The sequence below is a fragment of the Seriola lalandi genome, unplaced genomic scaffold (assembly GCF_002814215.2).
Source record: "Seriola lalandi dorsalis isolate HSWRI2012SDOR001 ecotype SW California unplaced genomic scaffold, Sedor1 jcf7180002054958, whole genome shotgun sequence".
NCBI classification, from domain to species: Eukaryota; Metazoa; Chordata; class Actinopteri; order Carangiformes; family Carangidae; genus Seriola; species Seriola lalandi.
Window position 1 is genome coordinate 561,779 of NW_019525509.1, and position 11,454 is coordinate 573,232.

The following is an 11,454-nucleotide window of genomic DNA, read 5'->3' on the forward strand; positions in this document are numbered from 1 at the left end:
AATTGAATGAATGGGTTGGTATCTTTATGGTTAAGAGTATGCTTCAGATATTTAATTTGTATGATTTTAAATGGTGTAGGCGTATGATCACAAAGCAACAGAGCAGGTAGGAGTCCCTGGAGTCCCTGTTGAAGCCCCTGTGATTTTAATATCCAAATACTCAAAGGTCAACTTCACTGACATCATAGTGCTCTGCAGAAATACTTCTGGTCAGTATTCAATGCTGTAACTCAGGAACAGAAGTGGAGATAGAGACAGTATTACCTGCAACTTGACTGGTTGCTGGAGGCATACAAATATATAATTCTAGTTGGACAGAATTTGGTGCCATAGGAGGGAGAGTGGAAAATGCAGCCTGTGTATACTTAAAAAGACATGGATGAACTGAAAAAATGTTTTATTGATCAATGGATTTTTGATCTTTTTCATCAATGATATTATGAAGATATTTCGTCACAGTTTTTCTTTGCTGTTAATTTAGTCTTGTCACAGTTTTAAACAAAATCTGCCCTATGACCACATGCAGGAGGCAAGCGTGGGATTTTGGCACCACATCACCGTTGTGATGGTAGTTAGTGAAAGAATGTTGGACCAAGACGCTTTGGGAAATACAGCTGTTACAGAAAGAGTGGACACTGTAGAGTACTGCTAAAGCTTTACAGTAGATACAGTCCAAATTTGGCATGTGGTGATGAATTTCATCCAATAAAATCTGCAGCTGTCGTCTCTCAGTATTTGATGCATTAACTCGCTGCCGACTGCAATGTGAATGCGACTGTGTTGGAGCGGGTGAAGTTCTCGCTGTTGATTTAACCTGAAGCCGAACTGTGAATGTCCGCTGCCCAGTGGTACCCGCCAAGCTCCTCTTCATTAACCTGTGATTGGTGATCGCATGCAGAGGCAAGTGGTTGTCCCATCCATACAGACATTTGGACAGCCAGCTTCTACCATAAAGATACCCTCGGGCTGTCTTATCCAGATGGACAGCATTATTACTCTGAACAGCAACCATTCATGTGACCATCTAGTTGAAAACTATCTGCAAATGATTATAATTAAAAGAAGAGCTCATATTTAGAGATTTGAAATATTACCTGAATAAAATCCATTCTTTGTCATGTTGCATATTTAATTGTATTTCATGTTTTTATCCTTCTTTGGTTTTATTTTTGTGTGTGTTCATTGTTTTACCGTTGTATTGTGTGTTATATTTTCAAATTCTTCTTGTAATCTATTGATTTCAAGATTCTTACTCTTTGTTTTACTGTTTAACAGTTTCTAACTGTTTAGAAAAGAGCTATATAAACAAAGTTAGTATTAATATTGTATATTATCTGTGACATCACCCAAATGTGTCACCCAAAATATTAAACTCCAAGTTTCTTGAAGGTGGCATTACTACAGGAGTCTTGTATTGAATTGAATTGCATCACAACACTCAAGATTTCCTATATGTCTGGTCACTCAGTGCACATAAAAAAAAAAAGGTTTACCTTGGCTCCAGTCTGTCTTTTTGATGGTGTGTTTGGGTTGTGCTCATGCATATTGATGGATTTGCTGGCAGAGTTTGTGCAGACAGACGCCTGCAGCTTGTCACTGCTTCAGTGTGGAGTCATCCTGAGTTTTAAACTGTAGAGGAAAATAATCACTGAATCATGTTTGGGTTTATTATGACAGTGTTTTTTTATATTAAGGTGTGTGTGTGTGTGTGTGTGTGTGTTTGTCTCACTCTCTGCCTCTCTGATGGTTTTTGCTTACAGGACAGAGTGGCCTTGGAAAGTCTACTCTGATGAACACACTGTTCAAGTCTAAAGTCAGCCGTAAGTCAGTGCTGGCTACAGCCCAGGAGAAGATTCCCAAAACGATTGAAATCAAGTCTATCAGTCATGGTATGGCTCCTTTGATCCACTCGGTTCTTCTCTCTGTCCATTCTTTTCCTCTGTTTGTCTATGTCTGTAGGTCTGCCAGCCAAAATACACCCTCCCTCTGTCACAGACGGTATCATCCGTCAGCCGTAGTAAAGTGCTCGTCTAGTCATTCCAAACATTCATCTTATTATTCTTTCACTCTACTTTTCTTCCTCCCCTTCTTTGAATCTAATTTTCTTTAATTGCAGACTGCCATTAGTGCTCAAACTATCGTGGAATGTATTCATAACCTTACAAAACAAACAGTTTTAAAGTTGGCAGCTCTTTTGTCCTTTTACCACAAATAATCCTCCCCGAATCAGTTTCTGAATAAATTTACATCTATAACACCTGGAACAGTAGTTGTATAGAAAGTGCACAGGTTGTTTTTAGTGTGATGGTGTACAGTGGGCTGGCACTGACTGACCTCGGATGTGTTTTTGTCTGTGCAGACATTGAGGAGAAGGGAGTGAGAATGAAGCTGACAGTCATTGACACACCAGGCTTTGGAGACCAGATCAACAATGAGAACTGGTATGTTTACCATCACTGCATTAACGATATGAACTGTGAGATATGAATTATGTTTAACCAGAAGCCCCTCCCTTTCTCCTTACTGTTCCTGTTGTCTTACTTTTCCTCTTCGTGCTATGTGGCTTTATATCCTTATCTTCCTCCTCTCTCTGTTTGTCTCACTCTGAGCCCCTCCCTCTTCCTCCTTCTACCCATCTACCCCTCGTCTTCCTTTTCTACCTCGATGTTACCTCGGCCTTTCCTCTTTTATCTCCATCTCTTCCTATCCCCTCCTCCCTCATCATTCCCTCAATCAATCCCCGCTGTGGTCCAGCTGGCAGCCCATCATGAAGTTCATTAACGACCAGTATGAGGCGTACCTGCAGGAGGAGATCAACATCAACAGGAAGAAAAGGATCCCAGACTCCAGAGTTCACTGCTGCATATATTTCATCCCCCCAACCGGACACTGGTAAGAACCCGTACAAACATGGTTAAATATAGAAACACAACACAAACAAGTGCACTTAAGTTGAAAAAAGAAAACGCACATAGAGATAGACAGCCTGAATATTAATCCCTACTTATTTGTCAGCCCCCCCAACACAACAACACTAAAAGGATATTGGTGCTGCCCTCTGTTGCTCTTGGATGAGAAAGAACACAAAATTTGGCATAAAGACTGGAAACAACTCTAAAGGTTAAAGGTTGGTTTAATTTGTAAAAAAAAAGAAGTTTAAAACATGACAGTTTTCTATTTTTTAAGTTATGTGCAGGAAACAAGAGATTAAGGCCAACTGTTTTTCCCCCGTTTCCAGTCTTTGTGCTAAGCTAGGTTAGCCAGTTGCTGGTGGTAGATTCATGTCTAGCATACAGACCTGTGTATCAGTCCTTTCATCTAATGCTCGGCCAGAGTAAGTGTATTTCCAAACAGTAACTTTTTTTCATTAAATAAAAAGTCATTAAATAACCAGGGTTGGCGTGACCTTACTTTCACTTATATGACAGTACAACAGAATTACATCAACTGGAACTTGAACAGCTTCTATTGTTACCAACAGTGTGTTGGGCATGTGCAAACAGATCATACATTGATACAGATTTCCTTTGTTTATTCTGAAGCTTTTCACTGTGAAGCAGTGTCTCTGCTTTCTTATCCCTCATATTGAACACACACGTCCCCACACATTTCTGCTCAGCAAGATGCAACATATCCCAGAACATCAGTGTGTGCACACACACACACACACACACACACACACACACACACACACACACACACACACACACACACACACTGGAAAGATGGGCTGCTCTCGCCAGGCCCTGAAGCAGCACAGTGTCCCAAGTTTCTCTCCCTGGATCTCTTACAGACACACACATCTGTCTCTGATTGAACTGCATAAACTGCCCTCCCTCTCTACACTCTGCTGGTTCAGCCCCTCACTGTTTGGAGCTCAGGGGGTTGGGGTATACTAGCAGAAGAAATCAGGGGGAGGGGTACACACAGTCTTATGTGTCCATCAATTGATAGATTCACCGTGCATTTTATAGCTTTTGCATTTGTGTAACTCCAGTCGAGTGCAGCAGCGGGTCTTGGGAAAATGTTGAAAGCAGCTGTGGACTGTCAGCCTTGTTCGAGCGCACACACACACACACACACAAAGACCCACAGTTGATCACAGAGCGCCGTTCAAGTGCTGCACCTCTATTAATTTTTGTGTCATGGCCTGTCTTTACTCAGGCAGGGGGCCGGTGTGAAATGGCCCCCTGTCTCTGTGCCCCATCAGCACTGTTTCATGTTGATCCAACACTGCAGATGTCACATGGTGTGGCCAGCAGCTGCTCAGGGTTTGCCTTTAAAAGGACTAATGGGACAGAGGCAGGAAGGACGAGAAAGACAGTGAGTCTGTGTGGGTGTCTGGGTGCGTGCAATCAATTTAGCACTTTTGTCTTTTTGAGTCTGCTCTTACATGCAGTGCACAAGTTGTTGATAATGACCAGTCTTTTTCGAAGTGTTGTTGTGAGCCAGGCCAGAATATGCTGCTCTAACCACATGCAGATGCTCTCAGTAAACTGCAGGAAAGTCCTGCGCTCCTCAAACCGATCACAAGTCCTTTCAGTCTCGTCAAGTAGCTGCTCACAAACACTTTATAGTGCGATTAGGTCATGGATGGAAGGTGAACAGTTGGAACTGTAAATATGTTGCAGTAGTTCTTCCATCTGGGAAAATTGTTAGGAACATCTGCCCTCTGGTGGAAGAGTTTGGTGTTACAATTTCACATTCAGGTTTCTACTTCTAATGTCCGTTTTCCCAATCTCTCTCAGTCTGCGGCCTCTTGATGTAGAATTCATGAGACGTCTCAGTAAAGTGGTCAACATTGTCCCGGTCATTGCCAAGGCAGATACACTCACCCTGGAGGAGAGGGACTTCTTCAAAAAGAAGGTAATATCTGTCAACCCTTTGTTTTTTTTCTTTATTTTTTAATAGACTTTTATCTCAGTTTTTCTCGACTTTCTACCTCCATTAAATCCACATGTACATTCCAGTCTTTCATTTGTATGTTTTTACTGGCATCGTCTTAAAGGATCTCAGGATTTCTCCTCCTCTCATTAGCAGTGAGGTGGCTAAACTCCCCTTGGTGTGTGTGTGTATGTATGTATGTGTGTGCGTGTGCATGGTAGACTTGGTGCGTGCACAGGTTTATGCACCAGGCATCTCTTGTGAGGTTTCCTGCTTTGTTTGTATACAGACAGTGATTAATGACTATGCCCAAACTTTTGGACTAGATAAGTAGGTAGATTAGTGTTAATACAACATTAATCTGTACATTGTGCAGCTTTAGATACATTTGTTTGATTTCTCTTGAGACTGCATCAAGCACGACTGTCTAATTACTCCTGCAATTAAAGGTCTTACTTTGTATCCTTTCAAAACTAAAGGTTTATTCTCTGTGTACGTTTGAACATGCTCTCACCAGATCAGGGAAGAGTTGCGAGCCAACGGGATTGACGTTTACCCTCAGAAGGAATTTGACGAGGATGCAGAGGACAGAATGATCAATGAGAAGATCAGGGTGAGGAGACCATTTCAAAGGACTGTAACAGATGTATAGCCTCTATGGCAGGAATTGTGACCCAGTCATTCTTATTTATGCCTGTCTACAGAGCACTGTCACCCTAAATCCACTCAGTCCCATTTTTATACATACTTGACTTGACTGATATCTGACTCCATTGTCTGTTGACCTTTAAATGGAGCAGGAAATGATCCCATTTGCTGTGGTGGGCAGTGACCAGGAGTACCAGGTCAATGGCAGGAGGCTGCTGGGTAGGAAGACCAAGTGGGGAACCATTGAAGGTACAGCTCTCTCCCCTTCTTTCCTCCCCTTTCAGTCCTGTTTCCCCTGGTTTGTTCTTCTGTTTAAATTTGTTTTGAGATACAGTTTCAGGACAGAATCTGTCAGTTTGCATTTAATTAGGCTGGAAGTGTCATGATAATGAAACACACTTCTAAATGTACAAGGTTGAGAGTGATTGGTTTGTGGTCAGTTCTTCAGTAGTTTGACATGCACCTCACGTCTCTGGTGTCTTGATTGTAGTAGGAACACAACAGGAAGTGTTTTTTGTTGAGAAGGCAACAGATAGACGAAGCCCTCACTAAGTCAGTCAGTCAATAAAACAATGCTTCATTCAGTGTTCAGACTGGTGTCATGTGCCGTGCAGCTGGTTCAGGCCTACAGCACACACAGTCTGAAGAGGCCTGATTTGTTTATTTGGTGCCCCATGCATCCTCAGCCATGTTTCACAAAGAGATACATGGTAGATACTGATGTAGAAAATAAGATATTTTGGAGGAGAGACTTTATCGTGGGTGTAGTGTGATAGTTAAATAATATGAACATAGACAAATAGTAGTTTGTCAGTTTTGTTTGGCTTTTTTTTTTTTTTTTAATTTTAAGAGTTATACTTTCTCAGTTTATCAGTTGGCCAGTGGTGCTGCAGGATTCATCTTTCAGTGTTTAATTATGTTATCCACTCTAGACAGGCGGCACCACCCCTCTTATCAAGTGTCTCATAAAGGAAGTTTCATTTCCTGCAGAGTGCGCTGTGCAGACACACACAAACACGTGTCTGGCAGGATTTTTTTGAGTAGTTAGTGTTATCCCCTCAGAGTGACTCTAAGTGGATGAAGTTAGCAATAGAGAAATGCGGCAGTCGACGGCATCTGAGTGCTGACAGGACATACAGCATCTCTGTGTCTGCAGGGTAAACACACTGAGATCACTGACTACACCTAGTGGACTGTTCAGGGATCTCAACAGCAACCAGTCACAAAGCTCACAGCTGTCATACTGTCTGTTGTTTTGGTCCTTTGTTTTAACTCCCCCCTCTCTCTCTCTATTAGTTGAGAACATAGCCCACTGTGAGTTTGCCTATTTAAGGGATCTCCTCATCAGGTGAGTGAATTTCTGCATATCAATATGTGTTAATACAGCCTTATGTCACTGTCAGTGACTGTTTAAAGATCCCCTGTAGGCATGGTTTATGACATAATATCAAATTGAGACACAAAACATCTTTTTTGTGTCAAAATTTAACTGCTGGAGACGAGATCTTTCCTACCTCACTGTAAAGTTCATTCTCAGTCCATTTGCACTGGAAGTTTCCAGCTTTCCACATCGCGCTTCTGCAAGTTGCATAATCCTGCTGCTCACGCTGCTCGCGCTAAACTTGATTTAAGGGTTTCCTCCTTAAACAGACAAACGTGAAAACATTCTTCCTGTTGTCAAACTCTGCTCATACATCATTCTGCACAGTGAAGCTCAAACATCCAAGTGACAATAAGAACCACATTTCTGAGTGAAGGGGTGTATTCAATATGATTGTAAAATGTGAGCGTTTGTCACACATCTACTGGTTCCTTATGCATCTGTATATGTATGTTTCTTACAGGACCCATATGCAGAACATTAAGGACATCACCAGCAGCATCCACTATGAAATGTACCGCGTGAGGCGCCTCAACGAGAATAACACGGTGGTGGCTCATGCCAATGGTATCCCAGAACATCATCTCACCGCCCACGAGATGTAGACGCCGCCTGCCCTGCCGCAGTTGACCTCAGCTGGGTGTAATTCATTTGCTATGAGACTTTGACCTTCATTGACAGCCTTCCCACCACTCCAGCCCTCCACTCCAGCCCCCATCTCACAGGTGGGATAGAAACTTAAAAAGGCCTGCCAGAGACTTTATTTTCAATATTTTTTGGCGGCTTAATGGACAGTTCATGTCAATTTATTGCCTCGTTAACAAACACTATCCTCTCACTAATGCTGACAAAGAGAGTGAAGAGACGTTTGCTTCTTCGTAATGTGCTGCAGCTTGATTTTTACCTGCTTCCAGATCTTACAGTTAACCTCTGGTTTTTACGTGTGGTGCCAAAATTTCAGCATCCGCCAAACGGAACAGACTGACACCCAACATGTTTCAGTCAGAATTGCCTTAAACAGTAACATGTTAATCTTGTCAACTTTTACTTTTTTTTTCCAAGTTTGATATTTTTTAGCAGTGTTTATAAGAATTCATGCCGTAACAGAAGCAGAGTTTTCTCTCTTTATGCACACAGCTGTATCAAAGCGTGTGTGCGAAGTTGTCATATTCTTCGATGCACTTGATCACTACATGATCTGTGAGTGACAGCATGTTGGGGAGGGGCCGGGCAGCACTTTGCCAACATGTGACCCACATACAGTCATTCAGCTCTCGCCCGGTAGTTAAACAAAAAAAAAAGGTTATCAAATAGCACATCATATGTTTGAGTTTATCTTTTTTGTCACAAGCTGTGTTTTGCTTTAACTGTTCTATGTTTGTGTAATGTTAAATATGGATGTCAGGGCCTTGACATCCTTTTTAAATTCCCAGTAATAAATGTCATTGTTTATTAATAGAAATATCTTAAGAGTGATCTAAGATGAATAAGTATTTATGCACGAAATAAAATGTGAACATATGCCATCAGACGCGGTCCACTTATTCAGATTATTCACACAAACGAACGCATACTTTTCCTGCTGGTGGGCCCGTCATAGTGCCTTATTTATTGGAGAACGTTTGCTCGTATGTTGGCTGAAACTGGAAAGAGAGCAGGTTTGTTGGTGCCAAGTTAACTACATTTACAGTATACATTTTTCAGTCGTTGTCCCTTCCCTATTCAGGAAAAAAAATCTATTCTTCCACTGACCGACCCACTTTTTCTATTTTCCATAATATATCAAGGTCTTTGTCTGTTTGAACAATATATAATTCCCTTAACTGTCACTGTCATGCTCTGTCCTGTATATTCCTCTGTGTTCTGATACATTTTTTTGTACTTGTATTATTGATAATAACAAATTTTCCTTTATCTTATTTTAAAGAAATAAAGATTAAAGTTGTAAATATTAACTTTCTGTTTTTTATGCCATTTTCTGCATTGCTGAATATTTTCCTTTAAAACTACTGTATGAACGTTTTTTTCCTCCCATTAACACATTTTGCAGACCCACTCTGCAGAGAAACGATGCAAGAAAAGATGAACAAACCAAACTGTTTAAATTCATCAGCTCATATCCTCTGACCATAAACATACTTTAAATCATTTTTACTACACTAGCTCCTCATAGCTTTTAATCGCAGGTGTAATTCACATAGTGGAGCACTTTAATTGCCGTGTCATTAAGCTTTTCCTTGATTAGCCTCTGAAATCAATATGGCTGCCTTATAGGTCAGTCAATGGCTGATTAGCACTAATCACTTAAATGCATGAGTGCATGTTTTCTTCCTCAGTAAGAGAGGTGGGAGAAGACGAGTCCTGAGCTCCAGTCAAGGCCTCGGATCAGTGAGAGGATGTGCAGACGTCAGCGTCCCGAGGTACATAGGTACTAGAGCAGCAGCAGAATGTAGACGGAGCCAAAAACACGATGTCGAGTAAAAATGGCTACAATTTTTATTTTCTTGATTTTGTTTAAAGCACTTCATATTTGATCAAAGTTGGGTTTTTTTTTTTTAGTTTATAGGAAATTGACATTTTGGATGATCACACATTTCTGTGACAAAACACCCCTCCAGGTAGTTGCCACTGCAGTCTGCCAGGAATGGTTAACAAATGTGAAATCGCTGTTATTGGATTTAATGTTTGAAAGCTTAAAGTAGTTCAATAGTTGAACAACTCAAGCTTAGAAACAAGACAAAATGCTTCAGTCCATTTGAGATGACTTGAAATATACATGGCTACTATTGAGTAGATGTGGTCATGTGACCCTTTCAAGCGTCAACATGTAACTATGGCATATAAGTTTGTGTAATGTGAGAGGGTTTGGTTCTTTTTTTCTTTTTATTTTTATAAATAGAATTGCCAGTTATCCCCATGCAGAGCACTTCAAAATGGTGCCTCTCTGCACCGCTCCTCAAAATGGCGCCTGCCATGCCCAGTCTTCCGCAGTATTCAGATGGCACACGCCTGTGTAACACCCGTGGCCCTGGCCCTCTAGCACACCCGTTGCCTCAACTCTTAAGAGTTGAGACCCCCCACGTTCTCATAGTCCTTTTCTCCAGCTCCCTGCTCCTCCCCCGAGAACAACCGAGACCGAAGCAGCTGCATCTCTACTCGTGCTGGCCGCGGCTCGTCCACTCCCTGCACGCCACCCAGCAGTCGTCCTGTTGGCAGCCACCCAGCACTTCACTGCCTGCCTTAATGACATTCATTAATGAGTTGTGCTCTTTCTGGATACTAATGAAGTCCGGCGACTAAGAGAGAGAGAGAGAGAGAGAACCTGTGTTGGTTAGCACTGTGTCTGTTTACAGGCTTTGTGCACATGCAGAGTTGTAGTTGTAATTTGGATGTTTATGTTTTGCAGAATGTGGCGATAATGCCATGACACTGAGTATATGAACTCGTGCACATGTGCCAAGTTTGCACTGTGCCAGCTGTTTTAATGCACACTGTAAACAGACGGAGCAATCGACTAAGCATTATGGGATGGGCATTAATAGCTTTGGGCATGGTCATTGGTCAGACCTGGCACAGAGTGATGGATGGGACGTATCGGAGCAGAGCGAGCTCTCTGGACAGGAGGCGTTTTGACGAATGCACATCCTGGTTAATGTGTTACTGCATGAATATGCAAGAGCTGGTTACAGTAGGGTGTCAGTGTTTTGGGGGGAGGGGGTTGCTTGGAGTTGTCATTGTCATATATCTAACCTTTAACTAGAAGCTGAGTTTTGTTTTTTCCGCTTTTATATGCTAACTTTTTGCCAGACACTTACATCAGTGCATGTGCTCCACATAAGTCCCTCTGTATTAAACTAGTGTTGGTGTTGGTCGACAAATGCAATGAGTTCCACCTCATTGTCGGATCTTGTTATCAAATCCACCGGCTCATCTGCATATAGCCAATGTGCCACCAATTAACACCTGTTTGTTAGATGAGTATAACTATTTAGCATGCGCTGTGTTGCTTTTTCCCTTTGATTTAATAATTAGCTAACTTGATTGCAAAATCTGTGGAGATATTTGTGCCAGTGTGACGCTGTGTGGGTGAGTGACCATGTTGTGCACACATTTGTTTTTTTGTGTAACTGCGTATGTGCCATCTCGTGGCATGAGTTGTTGTTTGCCCCCATTTGTCTTCTCCTTCCCCCATCTGCTGTTTCTCCTCTCCTTTGTTGGCAGACACCTCACCTTCTCCTCCTCTATCCGGTCCTTCCTCCCTCCTTACGTATTCCTCTCTCCAATGTCAGTTTTGCACCCATGCTCTTGGCTCTGTGCCAGGCACTCAGACATGTAGGGGGGAGGGGCTGCCGACCACATGCAAATGATCTGACTTTATGCAAATCAGACCTGCTGTTAATTAAAAGTCAGCTGCAAATTCAATTAGCTGACTGAACAGACAGGGAGGAAACGCGTTTGCTCACAATGATGTGATGCGGCTTTGAAAGACAAAAATTCCCAAAACCGTGTGGGTGACGATTCGAAAAACAAAAATCATGGAT

At 42.0% G+C, this 11,454-nt stretch overlaps 1 protein-coding gene across 5 annotated transcripts in view; it reads left to right on the forward strand.

The window, feature by feature from the left end:
* The window catches only part of LOC111645829 (neuronal-specific septin-3-like), a 73,513-nt gene extending 64,645 nt beyond the window's left edge, over window positions 1-8,868 (forward strand). For all 5 annotated transcript variants that reach the window (XM_023395140.2, XM_087170747.1, XM_023395142.2 and 2 more), the window contains 8 exons: window positions 1,761-1,889; window positions 2,360-2,441; window positions 2,755-2,892; window positions 4,749-4,866; window positions 5,402-5,497; window positions 5,685-5,781; window positions 6,829-6,880; window positions 7,377-8,868. In XM_023395140.2, the coding sequence (XP_023250908.1) occupies window positions 1,761-1,889; window positions 2,360-2,441; window positions 2,755-2,892; window positions 4,749-4,866; window positions 5,402-5,497; window positions 5,685-5,781; window positions 6,829-6,880; window positions 7,377-7,518 (854 nt within the window). In that variant the 3' untranslated portion in view covers window positions 7,519-8,868. The remainder of the gene's footprint in view (window positions 1-1,760; window positions 1,890-2,359; window positions 2,442-2,754; window positions 2,893-4,748; window positions 4,867-5,401; window positions 5,498-5,684; window positions 5,782-6,828; window positions 6,881-7,376) is intronic.
* Window positions 8,869-11,454: the final 2,586 nt, after the last annotated feature.